General features: G+C 42.8%; 1 protein-coding gene and 1 long non-coding RNA gene across 12 annotated transcripts; both read right to left on the reverse strand.

Moving 5' to 3' along the window:
- Window positions 1-4,233: 4,233 nt before the first annotated feature.
- On the reverse strand, window positions 4,234-17,457 carry LOC112228269 (hepatitis A virus cellular receptor 2 homolog). Its single transcript, XM_024393446.2, has 11 exons — window positions 17,262-17,457; window positions 16,821-17,159; window positions 16,225-16,312; window positions 16,108-16,144; window positions 9,560-9,788; window positions 6,628-6,963; window positions 6,354-6,416; window positions 5,524-5,600; window positions 5,283-5,394; window positions 5,007-5,040; window positions 4,234-4,818 (listed from the first exon to the last, which is right to left on the reverse strand). Exons 1-11 carry the CDS (start codon window positions 17,308-17,310, stop codon window positions 4,734-4,736), a joined length of 1,449 nt encoding a protein of 482 aa, XP_024249214.1. The 5' UTR covers window positions 17,311-17,457; the 3' UTR covers window positions 4,234-4,733.
- On the reverse strand, window positions 6,971-9,551 carry LOC112228270. 11 transcript variants are annotated; one of them, XR_006080404.1, is made up of 3 exons: window positions 9,188-9,551; window positions 7,603-9,115; window positions 6,971-7,539 (listed from the first exon to the last, which is right to left on the reverse strand). It is a non-coding gene; the product is annotated as an uncharacterized LOC112228270 (long non-coding RNA). The 11 variants fall into 11 exon arrangements; XR_006080410.1 differs by having other exon boundaries at window positions 7,603-8,934; window positions 9,058-9,551; XR_006080409.1 differs by having other exon boundaries at window positions 7,603-8,833; window positions 9,000-9,551.
- Window positions 17,458-24,705: the final 7,248 nt, after the last annotated feature.

Genomic DNA, 24,705 nt, shown 5'->3' on the forward strand with positions numbered 1-24,705 from the left:
TATAAGTGAAGACATCAAAACTATTAAATAACACATATGGAATCATGTAGTAACCAACAAAGTGTTAAACAAATCAAAATATATTTTATATATATATATATATAGTAGCCAAAGGGTGGCTCCTTCTTCAGAGTAGCCATCCTTTGCCTTGATGACACCCTTAGAATTCTCTCAACCAGCTTCATGAGGTAGTCACCTGGAATGCATTTCAATTAACAGGTGTGCCTTGTCAAAAGTACATTTGTTGAATTTCTTTCCTTCTTAATGCATTTTAGCCAATCAGTTGTGTTGTGACAGAAGATAGCCCTATTTGGTAAAAGATCATGGAGACGTATTCTAGTGGGTGTACCAAGCAAGAAGGCAGTAACTGCTGTCTAGGGTCAGAGGTCATGTCAGAGGTCAGGGTCAATATGAATCAAACATTACCTCAGAGTAAGACAACAGATAACCACATTTCCACTGATCTGACTACAATTAATTAACACTTTCTTATGTTCTTAAACAGTAAAATGCTAATTTACAAACATTTCTGAAAATAGATATGTAGCATTTTGGAATGAAACTCTTAATTTATTTGATCAATCTGATCGCTCAATGATGTGTACACGTTATAACAGTATGAAGTGTAATACTGTAATTCTGCATTAAAAAGTATGTCAACAAGTGTATGCTTTTGAAAGAGAAGAGAGAGAAACACCTTTCTGTTATTCTCTTTTTCCATGCTGAAGAGTTGGGTCAGTGACCTACACGTTACAAAGCTCAATGTAGTGGTGCAACAGAACAGACCGGTGTGGTGGTTGTGGCCTAGCTCCACTCCGGCAGGTGTCGGGTTATCTCAGGGAAGTGCTCTATCCGGATATCTATCCTGGTGTGTCTTGAGAGGACAACTCACCCTCAAACACCTCATAGGGACAGTCAGTTAATATGCTATCGCTATCACACTATTTTTTAAACACATAAAATACTGTGTTTCTATGTCAAAATGTGTTGTTATATTTCAGTCTTCTGTGACGTATATAAAGTGTAATATTGGGATGCAAGGGCAAAATGTAATACATTTCAACTCTATATCTGACATGGTACAGGTGTCTTCTTTTTTTTAAAGACCATAACCATGTGTGTGAGGTCTATACTTTTATTTAAAAGTAGATTTGTTTAAGACCGCCAAGTAACACGTGTGACCCTGACTTAGCCCGCTAAAAGGTTAAAGAGCACATGAGACATCTGATTTCCTAAAGCGTTGGAGAGATAATTATGTAGTCTTATTGTCAGTTTGTCTTCCCGAGGGACACAGTGGTAGCATTTGTGACTGCCTCAAAAGCTCTACTTGTTCGTTATTATGTGTTGTACAACATTGCGTTCCTCTTGTTAAATCACAATGTTACTTCCTGATGACCTTTGTGTTGTGTCTGTTCCTGATGTGTTTGTTTATGATGAGTCAACAAACTGCCCGGCTGAATCTCTCTCATTTAAAGCCACCACTTCAGAGGAACAGAGCAGTGCTGCTTTAATGCTGAGATTTTGCTTTGACGGCAGATGAAAGAGATTTAATCCTTTGTTCTGATTTATTAAAGTAGAGGGTATTGACAAATTGATCACACTGAAATAACTGACAAATCCTTATGACATTCATTTTTAAAGAGGAAGTGAAATCCACGTGGAGAGGAAATGAAACCCCATGCAGCTGTCTGCTGATGTTTATGATTCTTTTCATGTGACTATTTGAGAATTTCATTGCTTCCTTGTGTACAGTATGTAACGTAGTCAATGTATTCAGTATGTCAGGTCTGGCATTTCGGTTACTTGAGAGTCAATTACTTTTTTTATGGTCTCTTTAATCGTCCCCTCCCAATTTTAATTGTAATTTCAATCTGTTCCCTGGCCTCCAATGACTCCAGGCCTCTCCCATCTGGGCTACCAAGTCACATCTGGCTTCTCCTCTGGGCCTCGCTGGGCAGGGTGTGTGTGTGTTTGCGTGTCTGCTGCTGTGCATGTGTGTGTATGTGCATGTGTGTCTGTTTGTCTGTCTGTCTAGTCCTGTGGCCAGGCTCCCTTTCTCCAATGGGGCCCAGACTAGTTGTGTGGCACATCCTGTCCCTGTTCCCCACTTCCCTTCATGTGATTCCATGGTTGATTCTCCACTTCTCTTCATGTGATTCTCCACTTCCCTTCATGTGATTCCATGGTTGATTCCCCACTTCCCTTCATGTGATTCCATAGTTGATTCTCCACTTCCCTTCATGTGCTTCCATGGTTGATTCCCCACTTCTCTTCATGTGATTCTCCACTTCCCTTCATGTGATTCCATGGTTGATTCCCCACTTCCCTTCATGTGATTCCATAGTTGATTCTCCACTTCCCTTCATCTGATTCCCCACTTCCCTTCATGTGATTCCAAGGTTGATTCCCCACTTCCCTTCATGTGATTCCATGGTTGATTCCCCACTTCCCTTCATGTGATTCCATGGTTGATTCTCCACTTCCCTTCATGTGATTCCATGGTTGATTCTCCACTTCCCTTCATGTGATTCCATAGTTGATTCTCCACTTCCCTTCATGTGATTCCAAGGTTGATTCCCCACTTCCCTTCATGTGATTCCATAGTTGATTCTCCACTTCCCTTCATGTGATTCCAAGGTTGATTCCCCACTTCCCTTCATCTGATTCCATGGTTGATTCTCCACTTCCCTTCATGTGATTCCATGGTTGATTCTCCACTTCCCTTCATCTGATTCCATGGTTGATTCTCCACTTCCCTTCATGTGATTCCATGGTTGATTCCCCACTTCCCTTCATGTGATTCCATGGTTGATTCCCCACTTCCCTTCATGTGGTTCCATGGTTGAGCGTTGATTTATCTCCCATCTCTCAGTGGCGGCTGCTGCCCACCTGGCAGCCTGATGCCCAGGAGGCCTGGCTGCCTGATCTCCTTCCAGTACATGACTGTGTTTCTGCGAATGAATCTGAGGAGCAATGTTTTTGATTCACATAATTCATATAGTTTGCCACTGAGGCTTTTGAGCTCACTCTGATCTGACACATCCAGACAGGAGTTGAATTGGTCGGTATGGCTGTCACAATCACAACCCACTGGAGCACAGATGTCGATTCAATGTCTATTCCACATTGGTTCAATGTAATTTAATTGAAAATAAGTGCGGGACAACGTTGATTCAACCAGTGTGTGTGCAGTGGAAATGAACTGGATGATAGTAGCCAGATCTGGCAAACATTATAGATTCAACAATGAATCCTAAAAAATTGGGTGAGTATCCTCAACTGATAGGGGCTGCAGGGTAGCCTAGTGGTTAGAGCATTGGACCGAAAGGTTGAAAGTTCAAATCCCTGAGCTGACAAGGTACAAATCTGTCGTTCTGCCCCTGAACAAGGCAGTTAACCCACTGTCCTGAGGCCATCATTGAAAATAAGAATTTGTTCTTAACTTACTTGCCTAGTTAAATAAAAAACTGTCATACAGAAGTTTAACAGAAGTGACTTCAGGAGATTTCATGTTCAAGGCAAAAGGAAGCATGTGGGAATGTAAAAAAACACACACAAAAACTTGTGTACAGCTAAGAAAAATATCCCCAGGGTGACACAAATCCTTCAGTTTTGACATAAATTTGACTGTGAGACAAACTTGCACGAACATTGATAGCCTACCAAACGCTCAGTTAAGACAGTGCTGCCATCATGTGGGCAGAAATAATATTGCATTGCATTTAGTCATGTCCTGACTCCTGACACTAAATCATGCCGATCAAGAATTTACTACCACTGTCATCATAAAACATGTATAAAACTCATAAAGGAGACCATTGATTTATCTTTAAAATAAGTGGCTATGAAACAGAATCTATCAGGAGAATCACATACATCACATTTCCCTCTCTCATTATGCTTCTGCCTTTGTTATAAAAAGAGACGACTGAAGGATCTTTGTACTCTGTTTTCACAGGTGAGTAATAATAGGGGTGGCAGGTAACCTAGTGATTAAGAGCGTTGGGCCAGTAACCGAAAGGCTGAGAGAAATCTGCCAAGGTGGAAAAATCTTACGTTCTGCCCTTGAGCAAGCTAGTAAACTCCAAACAAAAACTGTTCCCCAGGCGCCGATGACATCGTTAAGGAAGCCCCTCCCCCCCTCACCTCTTTGATTCAGAGGGGTTGGGTTAAATACGGAAGACACATTTCGGTTAAATGCATTCAGTCGTGCCTAAAATGTTGAATCATGAACAAAATGGCTTGTTGGGTTTTTACTTTTAGGTCGTTTTTGTTTTATTAGAAAGAGGCATAAGTTAGACCGCTTGTGATAACAACCAATACTGTGCATCTAAAAAACATCACACCACTACATAATCACAATATATAGAAAAGTGAATCCATTTTACATAGGGGCGGGGGGGAACTCCCATAGATACCATAAGTGAATGTAGAGCCTCTGAGAGAGGTGATCATTCTGACAGCAGCTGTCAGGCAACAGTGATCCATCCAATAGATAGATGGCTGTCAAAAAGATAGTGAGGACACTCAGACTGATGTCTGTGCGTCACAGTGTGGGTGTGTCCCATAAGGCACCCTGTTCCCTATTCCCAGCTACCTGGTCATACAATATATAGGGAACAGGGTGCCTTATGGGACACACCCACTGTGACAAAACAGAAATCAGTCTGGCTGTCCTCACTATCATGTTAACAGCCGTCTATTGGACAGATCAGTGCTCTGGCTCTTCCACCCTAGTCCAGAGTATAGATGTTCTCCTCCACAGGTCTCCTCATGCGGATCTCATAGATGATGTGAGGCGGCTCTTTGGCTGACAAACTAGAGGGACACAACATCATCACGCATTGATCATTCCTAATCAATGATAAGTAATTGGACTAATTGAAGCCTATACATTCTTCGTTCATTTATATGTCAAATTTGTCTTCGTAATTTAAAAAAAAAATAGTTTTGTGTTCAATTATATGTTTACATGTCAGTCGTTGCTTTATCATGTGTTTGCTTACCAGCCTGTCTTTAAACCTCTTCTGTGAATCCCTCCTAGAAAAGAAAAGAAATAGTTGAAATCAACTCAAATCAAAGTTTATTCGTCAATATGCATAGGAGGATACAGCATATTCAGCACATTGTAAACACTACAATGAAATACTTACTCTTAATTAGTTAGTGGTAATACACTGCTAAATGGGCAAACATTTCACATCACAGCAAGATGTCTGAATACGTGAGCATTACCACACTGGGCTTTTCTCGACAGAGGATGTGAGTTTGCAGTTACATACGTTTAAACCCCAATATGACCAAGGCCCCCATTATAAGTAGGAGCAGACTGAGGGAGAGAGAGAGCACTGGGATGTTGATCTGGAGAGAGAAGCTGGGAAGAGGCTCCTCCATCTGGTTACAGAGCACAGAGAGAAGAAGCAGGGTTAAACTCTTGGAGGTATTTGTTAGGCTTTCATATGGTGAGTAATGTTCGGTTATATGCCAGTGGCGATACTATATAGTAGTATATAAAATACTCACAAGTGTTTGCGAAGGGAAAAGACTGGTGTTCTGTCTTGGAATGGCTAGATGTGATGATTCAACAGCTCTCCAGTGTTCTAGAAAAGGAGACACCTCACAATGAAGATGTGGAAGGATGGTAAATCTCTCACTTGGCAGGACATTCTGACATCCAATCACCCCTGAGACATCATCAACCACTGCTGCTTGATTCTCTCGAAATGAAAACTGTCATTTCAACACTTGCCCCATCCCTTTGTTTGTGGTTTCCGATGAAATACACTGAGGACTGCATTGCACTGAGCAGCGCAATGTGATTCAAGATAATACTGCATAGTATAAAACATGTGTTTAAAATGTTTGAGGCTCTTTGTGATTAAACAGCCATAGAAAACGAGTTAGAATCTTGGTCTGAAACTATTCTCTGAGAGGGAAGTGTCCTCATTTTGAAAATGAAAGTTTGTAAGGCATGTAAGGAACTGTTAACGTCATTTTTTTCTCCATTTGATTTGTAAGCACATTGAGCAACTTTGCGAGGCGAGTTCCAGGGAGTTTGATCATTGATGTCATAACACTGGGAGTGTGAATGAAGGGTGATAGTCCGTTTTCATTCCCATCTAGTTAGGATTTCTCAATTTTTAACCACACATGAATCATCATTACGACCGTCAACACAACCCAAGAGGTTAGGAGGTCAGGCCTAGGTTCCTTTAGGGTTCACATGAGATTAATACTATCTATTTATTGTATGTCTTTGATCTATTTATTGTATATCTTTGATAGGAAATACGCATCTCACATACATCAGGATCCCATGAGTTCACCCCTTTCTCTATTATACACTGACTCACCTGTGGTGGGAGGAGCTTCTGTAACATGTACAGTGGTGCTTGTTGGCAAAACGGTCACTGGAGCTAAGAAAACAATTCACAAATTCAAAACATACATTTTGGGAGAGTGAATTGCATTATGGGCCAGTTTTGAGTTAATTACGTGCCATACAACAAATAGGGCCGGCGTGTTTTTTTTGTGGACGAGAAAGCTAGAAAGACTAAGTTAATTGATTCCCATTGTTGCCCAAGAGTGTAGAGTAGTGAAAATAAATTATATCTCGCCACAAATTACCTTTCATGACCCTTAAGTTTTGAATAATTTTTTTGTCGTTGAAAATGCCATCTATGTCCACTCTGCAACAGTATGGCCCACTGTCTGTCCGCTTGACGTCGAGAATTCCCAGGTCCATTTCTCCCGCGAGGACATCACCTGCCAGTCTGTACCTGTCCGACACCTTGGAGATGACGCCATGTTTGTCTGTCTGCGCGAGGATGTTGTTGCACCAGAACGTGCCACATTCTCGTCCCCAGCACACGCGGCTCAAACCCAAACGGCTCACTGAATATTGACAGGACAATGTTGCAGTAGCACCTTCCATCACCTTGAATGCTGACACTGAACACCTGGCTGTTGAGCAGGGGGAAATAAACACAGGTATGACAAGGCTATTTCCTCCTTCCAAAGGTTCCGTACACATCTTAACAACATCCCAAGGTCAACCACGAAACTTTCTCAATTTTGCCTCAAGTTTTGATCAAAGGGCTATATTTTGTAGCTTGCTACGCATCTCAATTCGGTTGCTATAATTATAGTAAAAGTATGGTAGTCTTCGAAACAGTAGGCCTATGTAGGTATGGAAAAACTAATACACAGCCATATCAAATAACTCAAAAGTAACACCAAAACATATTATTGTATGAAAACTGCCATGTCTAACATTGAACAGTTAGACCTACTCAATGTAGCTGTGAACATTGAACAGTTAAACCTACTCAATGTAGCTGTGAACAGTTAGACCTACTCAATGTAGCTGTGAACATTGAACAGTTAGACCTACTCAATGTAGCTGTGAACAGTTAGACCTACTCAATGTAGCTGTGAACATTGAACAGTTAGACCTACTCAATGTAGCTGTGAAGTTAGACCTACTCAATGTAGCTGTGAACAGTTAGACCTACTCAATGTAGCTGTGAACAGTTAGACCTACTCAATGTAGCTGTGAACATTGAACAGTTAGACCTAATCAATGTAGCTGTGAAGTTAGACCTACTCAATGTAGCTGTGAACAGTTAGACCTACTCAATGTAGCTGTGAACAGTTAGACCTACTCAATGTAGCTGTGAACAGTTAGACCTACTCAATGTAGCTGTGAACAGTTAGACCTACTCAATGTAGCTGTGAACATTGAACAGTTAGACCTACTCAATGTAGCTGTGAACAGTTAGACCTACTCAATGTAGCTGTGAACAGTTAGACCTACTCAATGTAGCTGTGAACAGTTAGACCTACTCAATGTAGCTGTGAACAGTTAGACCTACTCAATGTAGCTGTGAACAGTTAGACGTACTCAATGTAGCTGTGAACAGTTAGACCTACTCAATGTAGCTGTGAACAGTTAGACCTACTCAATGTAGCTGTGAACAGTTAGACCTACTCAATGTAGCTGTGAACAGTTAGACCTACTCAATGTAGCTGTGAACAGTTAGACCTACTCAATGTAGCTGTGAACATTGAACAGTTAGACCTACTCAATGTAGCTGTGAACAGTTAGACCTACTCAATGTAGCTGTGAACAGTTAGACCTACTCAATGTAGCTGTGAACAGTTAGACCTACTCAATGTAGCTGTGAACAGTTAGACCTACTCAATGTAGCTGTGAACAGTTAGACCTACTCAATGTAGCTGTGAACAGTTAGACGTACTCAATGTAGCTGTGAACAGTTAGACCTACTCAATGTAGCTGTGAACAGTTAGACCTACTCAATGTAGCTGTGAACAGTTAGACCTACTCAATGTAGCTGTGAACGTTGAACAGTTAGACCTACTCAATGTAGCTGTGAACAGTTAGACCTACTCAATGTAGCTGTGAACATTGAACAGTTAGACCTACTCAATGTAGCTGTGAACAGTTAGACCTACTCAATGTAGCTGTGAACAGTTAGACCTACTCAATGTAGCTGTGAACAGTTAGACCTACTCAATGTAGCTGTGAACAGTTAGACCTACTCAATGTAGCTGTGAACAGTTAGACCTACTCAATGTAGCTGTGAACAGTTAGACCTACTCAATGTAGCTGTGAACAGTTAGACCTACTCAATGTAGCTGTGAACGTTGAACAGTTAGACCTACTCAATGTAGCTGTGAACAGTTAGACCTACTCAATGTAGCTGTGAACATTGAACAGTTAGACCTACTCAATGTAGCTGTGAACAGTTAGACCTACTCAATGTAGCTGTGAACAGTTAGACCTACTCAATGTAGCTGTGAACAGTTAGACCTACTCAATGTAGCTGTGAACATTGAACAGTTAGACCTACTCAATGTAGCTGTGAACAGTTAGACCTACTCAATGTAGCTGTGAACATTGAACAGTTAGACCTACTCAATGTAGCTGTGAACAGTTAGACCTACTCAATGTAGCTGTGAACGTTGAACAGTTAGACCTACTCAATGTAGCTGTGAACAGTTAGACCTACTCAATGTAGCTGTGAACAGTTAGACCTACTCAATGTAGCTGTGAACAGTTAGACCTACTCAATGTAGCTGTGAACAGTTAGACCTACTCAATGTAGCTGTGAACATTGAACAGTTAGACCTACTCAATGTAGCTGTGAACATTGAACAGTTAGACCTACTCAATGTAGCTGTGAACAGTTAGACCTACTCAATGTAGCTGTGAACAGTTAGACCTACTCAATGTAGCTGTGAACAGTTAGACCTACTCAATGTAGCTGTGAACATTGAACAGTTAGACCTACTCAATGTAGCTGCGGACAGTACACCTCCAGCCAAGGCCAAAGCTGCCAACCTGTCTAGAACAAAGCCGTTGGAGACCCGTGTCACTCTAGTAGTAAACAAAGGACACACAAAGAGTGAGGCTGTTTCTGTGGTGTTAGTCAGATTGTGGGGGCGGGGCATCCAACTCGAACTACACCCATGTACCCAATCATTCAACAGCCTAAACTCCAATTATTTGTACTTGTTTTAGATAACGTTTCCTTGCCTGAAAATGTTAGGAGGACGAAGATCCAACGACGGGGGGAAAACGGTCCAGAACTAGCAGCCATCTTGTGTATCCAGTGTGTAGGAGTGGAGGGTGTGTGCTGGGAATGGGCAGGGTGGCTCAGAGACAGGGCATCTGAATGGGCAGCTGTGTTCTCGTGGGGGCCACTGCTGGTGACATCTCCAGGCAGGACAGCCACAGCCACTGTGACCCCTCTGCTAACCTCCTCCTATGGCAGGGCCGGGAGCGAAGAAAAGGCCCATTGTTGACGGAATTTTCATCTGCATATACCAGAGTAAACAAACTGATGATTTAGGAGGCTCATCTCCCAGGGTACACAATGTGTTTTTAAAAGCTAACCCGTAGCCAAAGGTCCCAAAATCCTTAAATTGATGTTGTAAGGCTTTTAGTAGTTTTTAACAATGTATTAGTGGAACAACAATTGTGTAGCCAATGAATAATTAGACACATTAGAATTTCAAGTTAGAATTTTTATTATCATGCAACAGATTGGGTTTTAACAAGACAATATACCCCAAAATTGGGTAAAGAAGACCATTTTCCGAAGAATGTCGCGATTATGTGTGACTTTTCACTGCCTTTGTATGCCTGGGTGATGTTGCAGATGGGTGTAGCTAAATGTCCTGGTTAGAGGACATGGAGGGGATAGAAAACCATAGCACACTTTCTGCTAAGTCATTGCTTTTCATTTCATCAGGCATTAAAGCTGATGCCATTTTTATTTTGGTGACTTTTAGGCTATTACATAAAAAAATTATCTGGTCATCATAATCAATTGAAACATACACTGTTAACAAATCCAATGAAATGTAATTGGTGACATGCACATGGTTAGCAGATGTTATTGGTGACATGCACATGGTTAGCAGATATTATTGGTGACATGCACATGGTTAGCAGATGTTATTGGTGACATGCACATGGTTAGCAGATGTTATTGGTGACATGCACATGGTTAGCAGATGTTATTGGTGACATGCACATGGTTAGCAGATGTTATTGGTGACATGCACATGGTTAGCAGATGTTATTGGTGACATGCACATGGTTAGCAGATGTTATTGGTGACATGCACATGGCTAGCAGATGTAATTGGTGACATGCACATGGTTAGCAGATGTAATTGGTGACATGCACATGGTTAGCAGATGTTATTGGTGACATGCACATGGTTAGCAGATGTTATTGCGAGTGTAGGGAAATGCTTGTGCTTCTAGTGTTAGTGCTGAATACACAAAGGAAGCCATTTTAGTAAGGCCCTTTTTTTTAAATAAACCTTTCAATAACACAAATCAACTGTTTGGTTCACTTATCAGCAAACACTACTGATTCTGTAGTGACTTTTGTCTTGTCCAGCTGAATCATTAGCCTGTAAGTCAACCTCAGCCTTGTAACACAGAGCTACTGCACTATTGCACTATACTGTACTACTGCACTATACTGTACTACTGCACTATACTGTACTACTGCACTATACTGCACTATGCAACATGTTAACAGTGTGAGCGTGGTGGCGAAGTGTCCGTGCTCCGTCAGTAGATATCCTCATAGTAGTCTCTCTCGTTGTCCTCTATCTGATAGACGTTCTCTACAGCAGTCTCTCGAGTGTGCAGGCCCAAGCTGGACACTGAGTTTCTGTACAGGACTGAGCCGCCAGAGCGCTGTGGTCTGACAAAGGAAAGACCAATAAATGCAGAGCTAAGCGAGATGCTGTAGCTTGACATACTGTATTGTCCTTCTACATTATACTGCTTAGTTTCGGATCCAGTTGAATTTATGCTGAGAAAAGTTTTGGAGTGTTGGTGTAAAATCTGACATAGCAAATAAAGTTTGTATTGATTGTATTGATTTAGGACAGGGCTACTTGTTTTGTACAGTATTGAGAATCCCATATATTTTTCAGCTGTGATGTTTCACTAAAGTTCTGAACCTTTCTATTCTCATAGTTTCTTCAGATTGTAAAGAAACACATTTTTAGGTAAGAGTATTATTATACTATTGATCCATTGACCAAGACTTTTCACATCACCCAGCAGCCATTCCTGAACCTGTGACCAAAAACTAGAATCCGGCGTCATTTTGGGTATCAGTTCATAAACCATGTGCCATGGAATCAGTATATCGAAAATCTCTACCCATCTATTTTTCACTCTATATGGTACAGCTGTCAAAGTTTTGGCTCCTAAATTAAACTGGTATACTCTCCCCCTTCCACTTGCCTCTTCCATTTTTGTGGTAATGATGCAATTAGTTGGTTGTAATTTTGGGTAGAGCAGACATTTCCATATATTTTTGTTAGCTGCATGTGTGACATAACTCCACCATTCCTATTTATGATATCATTTACAAAGATTATACAGTTTTTAAAAAATGTTTTTTTTAATCAGTTAGTATATTTGAGTTTAACTATAATATTTGTTGTAACATTTTGTTCTGTCTTTTCTGGTGGATTAAAATGAAATTGCAACCAAATTTCAATGGCTTGTTTAAAAATAGTGATGTGGACTGGATCTTTGTATTCACCACTTGGGTCCCGTTTCAGGAATAATGAAAGCAGACATTCTTGTTGAGTATCTGATAATCTACCATTTGTACAGGAGTGGTTAAAACATAATAATGGTCATCTGAGTACATCAATAAAGGTTTGGTATACTTCAACTGGTGTACTTCAACTGGTGTACTTCAACTGGTGTACCATCCAGCCCTGGAGTTTTCCCAGACTTTAATTGCATCAAGTTCATCCTCTGTAATTTGTCTTTCACATGAGTCTTTCTGTACAGCGTTTCATCTGACATTATTCACAGAGAATAAATCCTTACAATTAACTTTGGTTAGTGGAGATGGAGGAGACTGAAACGAAAACATGTGCTTAAAGTACTTTGCTTCCTCTTTCAAATGATTGTTTGGTGAGTTATGGGTGACTTATTTGTAAGTTTCAGTAAATTAGTTTCAGTCAATTATTTTTGGTAGCATTTCTATGCTGAAGATTAAAAAACAATTTGGTGCATTTTTCCCAATATCCAGTTGATCTTTCTTGAATAAGTTCCTCCATTTATTTTAATTACAATAAGTGATCTGCTGTACGTATGTTATGACAGAAAAAGTCTGTTTTATAAATTAATTCTGTCCTGGTTAAAAAAAAAAACTTGTCACCCAATAGGTTTTGATTACATTTCCAAATTCCTCGCCCACGTGGAAATGATGTAAGAATAATGTACAGTGCATTTGCAAAGTATTCAGACCCTTTTACTTTTTCATCATTTTGTTACAGCCTTGTTCTAACATTGATCAAATCGTTTTTTCCCCCCCCTCATCAATCTACATACAATACCGCATAATGACAAAGCAAAAACAGGTTTTTAGACATTTTTACAAATAGAAAAAAAAAAATACAGAAAAATCACATTTGCATAAGTACTCAGACCATTGGCTCAGTACTTTGTTGAAGCACCTTTGGCAGCGATTACGTCCTCATATCTTCTTGGGCATGACACTACAAGCTTGGCTCTGGCAAAGTGACCATCGGGTTCTTGGTCACATCCCTGACCAAGGCCTTTCTCCCCCGATTGCTCTGGTGGCCAGCTCTAGGAAGAGTCCTGGTAGTTCCAAACTTCTTCCATTTAAGAATGATGGAGGTCGCTGTGTTCTTTGAGACCTTCAATGCTGCAGGTACTCTTCCCCAGATCTGTGCCTCGAACACAATCATGTCTCGGCACTCTACGGACAATTCCTTTGATGTCATGGCTTGGTTATTGGTCTGATATGCAATGTCAACTGTGGGAACTTATATAGACAGGTGTGTGCCTGTCCAAATCATGTCCAATCAATTGAATTTACCACAGCTGGACTCAAATAAAGTTGTAGAAACATCTCAAGGATGATCAATGGAAACAGGATTCACCTGAGCTCAATTTCAAGTCTCATATCAAAAGGTCTGAATACTTATGTAAATAAGGTATTTCTGTTTTTAATACATTAGCAAAAAATTGGGGTACTGTGTGTAGATTTGTGAGTCACATTTTTATCTAATCCATTTTACAATAAGGCTGTAACATAACAAAATGTGGAAAAGTCAAGGGGTCTGAATACTTTCTGAATGCACTGTATGTCCAAACTACTGAGCTACAGAAACCACTGTATATGCCAATTATTTGATGGTCTGACCGCATTCTGTCATCTATCAACACAGCGAGAAAATCTATACAGTACCAGTCCAAAATTTGGCCACACCTACTCATTCAAGGGTTTTTCTTTATTTTTTAAACTTTTTTGTACATTGTAAAATAATAGTGAAGACAGCAAAACTATGAAATAACACATATGGAGTCATGTAGTAACCAAAAAAAGTGTTAAACGAGATTCTTCAAACTAGCCACCCTTTGCCTTGATGACAGCTTTTCACACTCTTGGCATTCTCTCAATCAGCTTCACCTGGAATGCTTTTCCAACTGTCTTGAAGGTGTTCCCACATATGCTGAGCACTTGTTGGCTGCTTTTCCTGCACTCTGCAGTCCAACTCATCCCAAGCCATCTCAATTGGGTTGAGGTCAGGTGATTGTGGAGGTCAGGTCATCTGATGCAACACTCCATCACTCTGTTGCTTGGTCAAATAGCCCTTACACAGCCTGGAAGTGTGTTGGGTCATTGTCCTGTTGAAAAACAAATGATAGTCTCACTAAGCGCAAACCAGATGGGATGGTGTATTGCTGCAGAATGCTGAAGTGGCCATGCCGGTAAAGTGTGCCTTGAATTATAAATAAATCACAGAGTGTCACCAGCAAAGCACCCCCACCTCCTCCTCCATGCTTCACGGGGGTAACCACACATGCAAAGATCATCCGTTCACCTACTCTCCGTCTCACAAAGACACGGCGGTTGGAAACCAAAATCTCATCAGACCAAAGAACAGATTTCCACCGGTCTAATGTCCATGGCTCGTGTTTCTTTGCCCAAGCAAGTCTCTTCTTATTATTGGTGTCCTTTAGTAGTGGTTTCTTTGCAGCAATTTGACCATGAAGGCCTGATTCACACAGTCTCCTCTGAACAGTTGATGTTGAAATGTGTCTGTTACTTGAAATCTGGGAGGTGCAATTTGAGGTGCAGTTAATTGCCGATTTCTGAGGTTGGTATCTCGAATGAACTTATCCTCTGCAGCAGAGGTAACTCTGGGTCTTCTTTTCATGTGGCAGGCCTCATGAGAGCCAGTTTCATCATAGCGCTTGATGGTTTTTGCGACTGCACTTGAAGAAACGTTCAAGGTTTTTAAAATTTTCCGCATTGACTGACCTTCATGTCTCAACATAATGGTTGCCTGTTGTTTCTCTAAGTTTATTTAAGCGGTTCTTGCCATAATATTTGGTCTTTTATCAAATAGGGCTGTCTTCTGTATACCACCCTGTATAACACAACTGATTGGCTCAAACGCATTAAGGAAAGAAATTCCACAAATGAACTTTTAACAAGGCACATCTGTTAATTGGCAGGTAGCCTAGTGGTTAGAACATTGGACTAGTAACTGAAAGGTTGCAAGATTGAGTCCCTGAGCTGACAAGTTAAAAATCTGTCATTTTCCCCTGAACAAGGCAGTTAACCCACTGTCCCTAAGCCATAATTTAAAATAATAATTTGTTCTTAACTGACATGCCTAGTTAAATAAAGGAAAAATAAATCAAATTGAAATGCATTCCAGGTGACTACCCCATGAAGCTGGTTGAGAGAATGCCAAGAGTGTGCAAAACTGTCAAGGCAAAGGGTGGCTACTTTGTAGAATCTCAAATATAAAATATATAACACTTTTTTGGTTACTACATGATTCCATATGTGTTATTTCATAGCTTTAATGTCTTCACTATTATTATACAATGTAGAAAATAGTACAAAAAAAGAAAAACCCTGGAATGAGTAGGTGTGTCCAAACTTTTGACTGGTACTGTATATCTCACTAGATCAGAATGTTTAAGCCTCCATTTATCTGCTAGTTCCAATATATCTATGATATTTGTGATTTCCTTAAGTGCATGACGGTGATTGATCACTGATCATCTTGTCTTATTATCTGCTAAGCCATTACACTTATAACTGGCTATACTTATTTCACCATTTGCAATAATGAGATACACATTTCAATTCTATTTATCATTATACATGTTTGTAAACTTACCATTTAAAAAGTACCATAATGATTGAGTGTCCATATAGCTGTACCATGTTATTTGCACTGCTACTGAGTAAACCTCCAATTGTTCTCCACTATTCCAGCCACTAAAGCCTCCTTATTGTTTCACTTCCTCAGTCAGTTGTGGTCTTGGGTCACTTCCTCAATCTGTTGTAGTCTTGGGTCTCATTAGTCATAATTACAATATTACCTCACAGACATTTACCATAGACCTAATGGTTTTGCTAATTAGGCCTACATGTCCCATCATAGATATTTCACAGTGATTCAGTCATTCTCTTGGCATATCATGGTGATTCAACTACTGTATCAGTTGGAAGAGTTATAGTAGTCATGATAACAGTCTACTTACATTTGGAGTCCCATGGCAACTCTTTCCCATCGTTTTCCTGCAATTACATCGGTAAGATGTTCACCGAGAGAATTCGTTCTTATTATACAGGCAATGGTATAGATAGTGTGTACTTACTCATGACGAGTACAGACACAATCCCCACCCCTGTCAGAACAAGCAGAATGGACCCCAGGATCACAGCCAGGTTGTGGCCTCTCGTCTCCTGTAGACATCACAGATTCATATCAATTAAAAACGGCATCTCACAGCAGTGTTTCAGATTTTTTGTTTGTTGCAGGAATTGCAGTATGTTGTCAAGCTTACTGATTTTGATTCGCTGTAATATAGCGTGGATGAATACTCAGTGGATATTGTGGTCACAGGACCTACACAATGAGGAAGTAAAAGTATGTTTTCACATGTAAGAAGAATACTGCAATAAAAAAAAAATATATCTATAAAATAAATAAGACTTCTATGGACTGACATGACGTTATTCGGTAGGCCCTGTTCCGTACCGTGGTCGTCCATGGTCTGTGGGGTTATGGTCATATTGGCAGATGTCTGGGATGTTGTCGGAACACGTGCTGAACTCAGACAGTAAAAACATACTAACTGCTCAGCTTGAACAAGTATACATGTTGTGAAATCATACCATCCCTTTAGTAGAGGCTCACAATTCTCATCCGATAAGCATCAAGTTATGTCCTGGCCTGTCGTGCGTTCTTTACCTTTCTCAATGGTCAAGCTGACATGATATTTCTCATCGTTGAACAATCCAACGTACTGCACTCGACATCCATACGTTCCAGAGTCTTTCTCTGTGATATTGGAGATGGTTAGAGTGACGTCCCCCGTCTTCAGCTCACCCAATAACTGATACCTAACTGACGATCTACGTGTCACTTCAGACCCATCAGTTGAGATTATTTCATTGTCACAACCACCAGAGCTCGGGATGATTCCTTTCCCCCAGCAAATGTGTTGTAGACCATGAGATTTGGCATCATATTTAAATGGCAGAGTGATATTCTGACCCTCAATACCAATGATTTGACTGCATTCACTGACTGAAAATGAGAGAGAAGAAGTAGTGAGAACTGAATTTGATTTTAAATCCTATTCATTTACTTATTAACCAGGCTAAAATAGATATATCGAGCATCACTAACCTGAAAGTAGACAGAGGAGAAACCAGCCTGAAATGCACCGAGTCTCCATGATCGGGTTTTGTCACTTTCTCACTCTCATGTGTCAGGTCTTTAATAAACTCAAATCAAATCGCCTGGTCACATGACTTCCTCTCCTTCACAACTACTGACAGCTGTTTCCTTTGCGCTCGGATAAGCAGAGGGTCAGTGTTCTTCTGTTTTACCCTTCCAAATATTGCACACAGACTTGCACATGTTTTAGGCAAGTTCACATAATTCATAATTTATTGAAAATAAATTAAATCCAGTGTATGATTGTATGAAATACATCCACAGGTACACCTCCAATTGACTCAAATGATGTCAATTAGCCTATCAGAAGCTTCTAAAGCCATGACATCATTTCCCAAGCTGTTTAAAGGCACAGTCTGAACCACTGGAATTGTGATATAGTGAATTATAAGTGAAATAATCTGTCTGTAAACCATTGTTGGGAAAATTACTTGTGTCATGCACAAAGTAGATGCCAAAACTATAGTTTGTTAACAAGAAATTTGTGGAGAGGTTGAAAAACGAGTTTTAATGACTCCAACCTAAGTGTATGTAAACTTCCGAGTTCAACTGTATGTTTGGATCACCCTATATGTCTGTAGGAGCTTCATAGTTCTGTGGATCTGCATGGTGTCTTAAGTCCTCTCACATGGGTTCTTTCACTGGGGTGTTCCTGCTGCAGACACTGGGGGAACTGGCAGGTTCTCCTCTGGTGCGGCTATTCCTTGACAGTCTCCGACCTATAGATGCACAGTGGCAGTGCATAGAAAGAGAGAGGTGGGGGCAGACAATGTTTTAGTAATGTCCCAAGGTAGCAGACCTGGGTTCAAACACTATTGGAAATCTTTCAAATACTTTACTTTAGCCTTCCTTGAGTTTAAGGTGAGCAGGATGTTTCTATTGGTTTCATTGCAACAGGCTCAATCAAGCACAGACATTATTGGTATGAGAATGGCACAGCTGTTTTATGGGCTCCTGACTAATTCTGCTATTTATTTATTTATTTATTACTGCCAAAAATAGCTTCTGGACATCAGAACAGCGATCACTAACCTTGATTTATATGAAGATTTCTACTTCAACGAGTTGGAGACACAGGACATACTGCTCCCCCGGACCAGGCCCTAATCCCTGAGACGCAGGACATACTGCTCCCCCCGGACCAGGCCCTAATCCCTGAGACGCAGGACATACTGCTCCACCCAGACCAGGCCCTAATCCCTGAGACGCAGGACATACTGCTCCCCCTGGACCAGGCCCTAATCCCTGAGACGCAGGACATACTGCTCCCCCGGACCAGGCCCTAATCCCTGAGACGCAGGACATACTGCTCCACCCAGACCAGGCCCTAATCCCTGAGACGCAGGACATACTGCTCCCCCCGGACCAGGCCCTAATCCCTGAGACGTAGGACATACTGCTCCACCTGGACCAGGCCCTAATCCCTGAGACGCAGGACATACTGCTCCCCCTGGACCAGGCCCTAATCCCTGAGACACAGGACATACTGCTCCACCCAGACCAGGCCCTAATCCCTGAGACGCAGGACATACTGCTCCCCCGGACCAGGCCCTAATCCCTGAGACGTAGGACATACTGCTCCCCGGGCCAGGCCCTAATCCCTGAGACGCAGGACATACTGCTCCCCCCGGACCAGGCCCTAATCCCTGAGACGCAGGACATACTGCTCCACTCGGACCAGACCCTAATCCCTGAGACGCAGGACATACTGCTCCACTCGGACCAGGCCCTAATCCCTGAGACGCAGGACATACTGCTCCACCCAGACCAGGCCCTAATCCCTGAGACGCAGGACATACTGCTCCCCCGGACCAGGCCCTAATCCCTGAGACGTAGGACATACTGCTCCCCCGGGCCAGGCCCTAACCCCTGAGACGCAGGACATGCTGCTCCACCCGGACCAGGCCCTAATCCCTGAGACGTAGGACATACTGCTCCCCCGGGCCAGGCCCTAACCCCTGAGACGCAGGACATGCTGCTCCACCCGGACCAGGCCCTAATCCCTGAGACATAGGACATACTGCTCCCCCAGACCAGGCCCTAATCCCTGAGACGCAGGACATACTGCTCCCCGTGGGCCAGGCCCTAACCCCTGAGACGCAGGACATGCTGCTCCACCCGGACCAGGCCCTAATCCCTGAGACATAGGACATACTGCTCCCCCAGACCAGGCCCTAATCCCTGAGACGCAGGACATACTGCTCCACTCGGACCAGACCCTAATCCCTGAGACGCAGGACATACTGCTCCACTCGGACCAGGCCCTAATCCCTGAGACACAGGACATACTGCTCCACTCGGACCAGGCCCTAATACCTGAGACACAGGACAGCCTTAAATGCAGCGAGTCTCCATGATGGGGTGATGTAAAGTTACGATGTGGCTGAGATGCAAAAATATACTTCATTTAATTCCATGCTCGAATGAATACAAAAAAGTTTTTAAAAAGTCCTAATTTAAAAAATGAGAATGTGGACAAGATCAGGACACAGGACGCATATTACTGTAGCTCCAGGTATAAATGGGGCGTCAGATGTGTGTCAGGTGACTTCCTTCCCATCTGCTGTCAGTTGTTTCCCATGCAGTGTTTTCCCATGCAATCAGAAAGGAAGAGAAGGTCAGTGTGATTTCTAACGCAACCAAGAGGTTGAAGCGCGAGGCTAAACTTCTCCACTGTTTTGACCCCACAGCTAGTTTCACTTCTATAATAATATTGTGCGTGTAATTAACCGTTTTCTCTTGTCAATTCTGTGGAAGGACGCAGTCTACCACTTTGTTTAGAATCAAGTCTCAGGGACTGGGGTCTCTTGGGTAATATTACATTTAATAACAATAAAAAACAATGTACAGTCAGCAGAAATAGCAGAAATAATGAGTCACCTCTTTCACTTCCACTCTGAGAGACAAACTGTTGAAACAGCTAAATATATCGCTGCTAATATTAGCCCCCGAACAAAGAATTGTTAAAGTAGAACTCAGAGTAGACAGTTGCAACACACGGATTGAGCTAATGCCCGAATTGAAGAAGACAAGTAACAAATAATGATTGAAGGAAAACAATTGTAATTCTCCTGACAGTTTAAAAATGCTTCACCATTCACTGAGAAGAAGTGCTAGGATCAAAACGGGGATGGAGATGATTTCTCCCACTCTCACTGTGTGCCCTATGTACCTTTCCAGGGATGGAGATGCCATGTTCTGCTGTGGGTTATAGTCATAGTTTTTGTTTCAGGCATTGTGGTTGAAGAGAAAGTTGAAATAGAAAATGTATTTGCATGAGATTTGCATTTTGCAACATAAAAAGATTTACGAAAGGCATTTATTTTTATGTACAATATTCTGGTTGTATGTATCCTTAGCTTTGGCACACTGTGGATAAGATCTACTTCATACCTGCTACAGTACCTTGATTCTCTTGACAAGACCTATTACAGGGGCCTGTAGTGATGTCATAAAGGGTGGCAGGTAGCTTAGCGCTGAAGAGCGTTGGCACAGTAACCAAAAGGTTGCTGGTTTGAACCCCCGAGCTGACTAAGTGATAAATCTGTCAATGTGCCCTCGAGCAAGGCACTAAACCCTAATTGCTCCTGTATGTCACTCTGGATAAGAGCGTCTGCTAAATGTAAAAAATAAAAAATAAATAAAGGATATTTTTCAAAGAAAGAAAGATCCACTATATTTTAGACTGTATTGTTGTTTTGATCTGAATGTGCAATACAGGTTTATCATCTTCATAATGATAATGATAGTGGTGGTGTTAAGGTCACATACCTTGTCTACTCCTCTCTGGTGTGAGACAATGGGTGTGCTGGGGCAGTGGGTGTGCTGAGACAGTGGGTGTGCTGGGACTTTGGTGTGCTGAGACAGTGGGTGTGCTGGGGCAGTGGTCTGCTGAGACAGTGGGTGTGCTGAGACAGTGGGTGTGCTGAGACAGTGGGTGTGCTGAGACAGTGGTCTGCTGAGACAGTGGGTGTGCTGGGACAGTGGTCTGCTGAGACAGTGGGTGTGCTGGGGCAGTGGTCTGCTGAGACAGTGGGTGTGCTGGGGCAGTGGTCTGCTGAGACAGTGGTCTGCTGAGACAGTGGGTGTGCTGAGGCAGTGGGTGTGCTGAGACAGTGGGTGTGCTGAGACAGTGGGTGTGCTGAGACAGTGGGTGTGCTGAGACAGTGGGTGTGCTGAGGCAGTGGGTGTGCTGAGGCAGAGGTCTGCTGAGACAGTGGGTGTGCTGGGGCAGTGGGTGTGCTGGGACAGTGGGTGTGCTGGGGCAGTGGGTGTGTTGGGGCAGTGGGTGTGCTGAGACAGTGGGTGTGCTGAGACAGTGGGTCTGCTTGCGCAATTGGGACAACAGTTGGGACAACAACAACATATTTATGTTTAAAAGCTCATCAAATAAGGTGACATTACAGATGTTTTCAAAATTATAACTATGGTCTTTACAGGCTTGTTGTTTCTCGAAAAAGTACATATTTTGCATAGTAGCTAGCGATGGCTCTTAGTGTAATGAAATAATTATTCATGATTTCACAGGCATCAACGAATCAGAAGCCACACCTTTATATTCACGATTCCAGTTGTGTATTCTCACCTTGTCGAACAATTAAACCAACGGTGTGCGTCCGGTCGGTGTGCTTCAGGTCGGTGTGCGTCCGGTCGGTGTGCGTCAGGTCGTGTGCGTCAGGTCGTTGTGCGTCCGGTCGGTGTGCGTCAGGTCGTGTGCGTCCGGTCGGTGTGTGTCAGGTCGTTGTGCGTCAGGTCGTTGTGCGTCAGGTCGTGTGCGTCAGGTCGTGTGCGTCAGGTCGTTGTGCGTCAGGTCGTGTGCGTCAGGTCGTTGTGCGTCAGGTCGTGTGCGTCAGGTCGTGTGCGTCCGGAAAGTGTGCGTCAGGTCGTGTGCGTCCGGTCGGTGTGCGTCAGGTCGTGTGCGTCCGGTCGGTGTGCGTCAGGTCGTGTGCGTCCGGTCGGTGTGCGTCAGGTCGGTGTGCGTCAGGTCGGTGTGCGTCAGGTCGTTGTGCGTCCGGTCGTGTGCGTCAGGTCGTGTGCGTCCGGTCGTGTGCGTCCGGTCGTGTGCGTCCGGTCGGTGTGCGTCAGGTCGTGTGCGTCAGGTCGTTGTGCGTCAGGTCGGTGTGCGTCAGGTCGTGTGCGTCAGGTCGTTGGGCGTCAGGTCGTGTGCGTCCGGTCGGTGTGCGTCAGTTCGTGTGCGTCCGGTCGGTGTGCGTCAGGTCGTGTGTGCGTCAGGTCGTTGTGCGTCAGGTCGTTGTGCGTCAGGTCGTGTGCGTCAGGTCGTTGTGCGTCAGGTCGTGTGCTTCCGGTCGTTGTGCGTCAGGTCATGTGCGTCCGGTCGGTGTGCGTCAGGTCGTGTGCGTCCGGTCGGTGTGCGTCAGGTCGTGTGCGTCCGGTCGGTGTGCGTCCGGTCGTTGTGCGTCCGGTCGTTGTGCGTCCGGTCGTTGTGCGTCCGGTCGTTGTGCGTCAGGTCGTGTGCGTCAGGTCGTGTGCGTCCGGTCGGTGTGCGTCCGGTCGGTGTGCGTCCGGTCGGTGTGCGTCCGGTCGTGTGCGTCAGGTCGTTGTGCGTCAGGTCGTGTGCGTCCGGTCGGTGTGCGTCAGGTCGTGTGCGTCCGGTTGGTGTGCGACAGGTCGGGCAGGAACGCCCTCACACACTGCGGGCAGGAACGCCCTCACACGCTGCGGGCAGGAACGCCCTCACACGCTGCGGGCAGGAACGCACTCTCACGCTGCGGGCAGGAACGCACTCACACGCTGCGGGCAGGAACGCCCTCACACACTGCGCCCTCACACACTGCGGGTAGGAAATACACAAGCACATGTTAAATGGGACTTCAACGCCAGTCTCAGACAAACAGAAGAGTGTGTAGAGATTTCCTTGTTTTTGATAGATCTGTTTTACCTAACTCCACAGAGAGACCGTGAGGAAGGTATTAACTTATTGATACTATGAAGTATAGACAGCATTGTCGTTGTGTTCAACGAAACCAAACAGAGACAAATCAGTTTTGTCTCACTATCTAGTACTACTTCCCTTTATAACTGATTATCAAAAGGCTCTCAAAGATCTGTGTCACAGTCAATAGGATGTGCAAATCAAGCCTCTAACACCGCACCACTTCTCTGGCATCGCCCACAAACCTGGCCAAGATCTCAGAATTCACACACCAGGGGGAGTAGTGAGACTGCTTTTTAAGTATGTCAAATACTGATTCAAAAATCAGCATTACTGTTCAAACATGGACTTGTGTATCGTAAGTGAAGTGAATAAGTGAATAATAATAGTAATAATAATATATATATATATTTATATTATTACTATTAATACTATTATACTACTATTATATATATATATATTATATTTGGTCATCTCTATGAATATGATTTGCCAAATTATCTGTCTGTCATAGTGTCATTGTGAAGTGATTTCCCATGATAACTATGTATGTAGTTTCCAACCTGCGGTTTGTTTAGACACTCAGCCAGGGATAAAATCCCCTATCGTCTCAATCCCCTATCGTCTCAATCCCCCATCGTCTCAATCCCCCATCGTCTCAATCCCCCATCGTCTCAATCCCCCATCGTCTCAATCCCCCATCGTCTCAATCACCCATCGTCTCAATCACCCATCGTCTCAATCACCCATCGTCTCAATCACCTATCGTCTCAATCCCCTATCGTCTCAATCCCCCATCGTCTCAATCCCCCATCGTCTCAATCCCCCATCGTCTCAATCCCCCATCGTCTCAATCACCCTCGTCTCAATCACCCATCGTCTCAATCACCCATCGTCTCAATCACCTATAGTCTCTTTATTACATCACTAGGGAGGAGTGGAACTAAGATAGGAAGACATGTCGGCTACAAATGTTTGACTTGTGCTTTTCATCATAGTAATGTGGGGACAGGATATTAAAACGAGTGCAGTAAAAGTCTTACCTTAAAAGCTCTTTCACAAAAAAAATGCAGTGATCATAATAACAAGAGGTAATAATACTAGAAAATAGAATATAAATTTAAAGAGAAAAAAAAATCACACAAGAACTACATTGAGAGTTAGAGAACAGTAGAGTGCAACAGGTGTAAAATAATACAGGGAAATCCTTACCTTGAAAGCTCTTTCCCAACAATGCAGTGATCATAATAATAATAATAATAATAATAAGAGATAATAATACTAGAAAATAGAATAAAAATGTAAAGTAAGAATAAAAACCACACAGGAACTAAATTGAGAGTTAAAGAACAGGAGAATGCAATGTATTCATGTGCATCGATAGGAATTCAAAGAGGGAAAAAACTAAAACAAAGTCTGATTCTTTGTAAAGAGTAAGTGGTGTATCCCCCCAGATGGTTTCAGATACTCTTAATAGCCCTTGTCTAATGTGACTGGTCT

This window comes from Oncorhynchus tshawytscha, linkage group LG30, assembly GCF_018296145.1.
Source record: "Oncorhynchus tshawytscha isolate Ot180627B linkage group LG30, Otsh_v2.0, whole genome shotgun sequence".
In the NCBI taxonomy this organism is placed as follows: domain Eukaryota; kingdom Metazoa; phylum Chordata; class Actinopteri; order Salmoniformes; family Salmonidae; genus Oncorhynchus; species Oncorhynchus tshawytscha.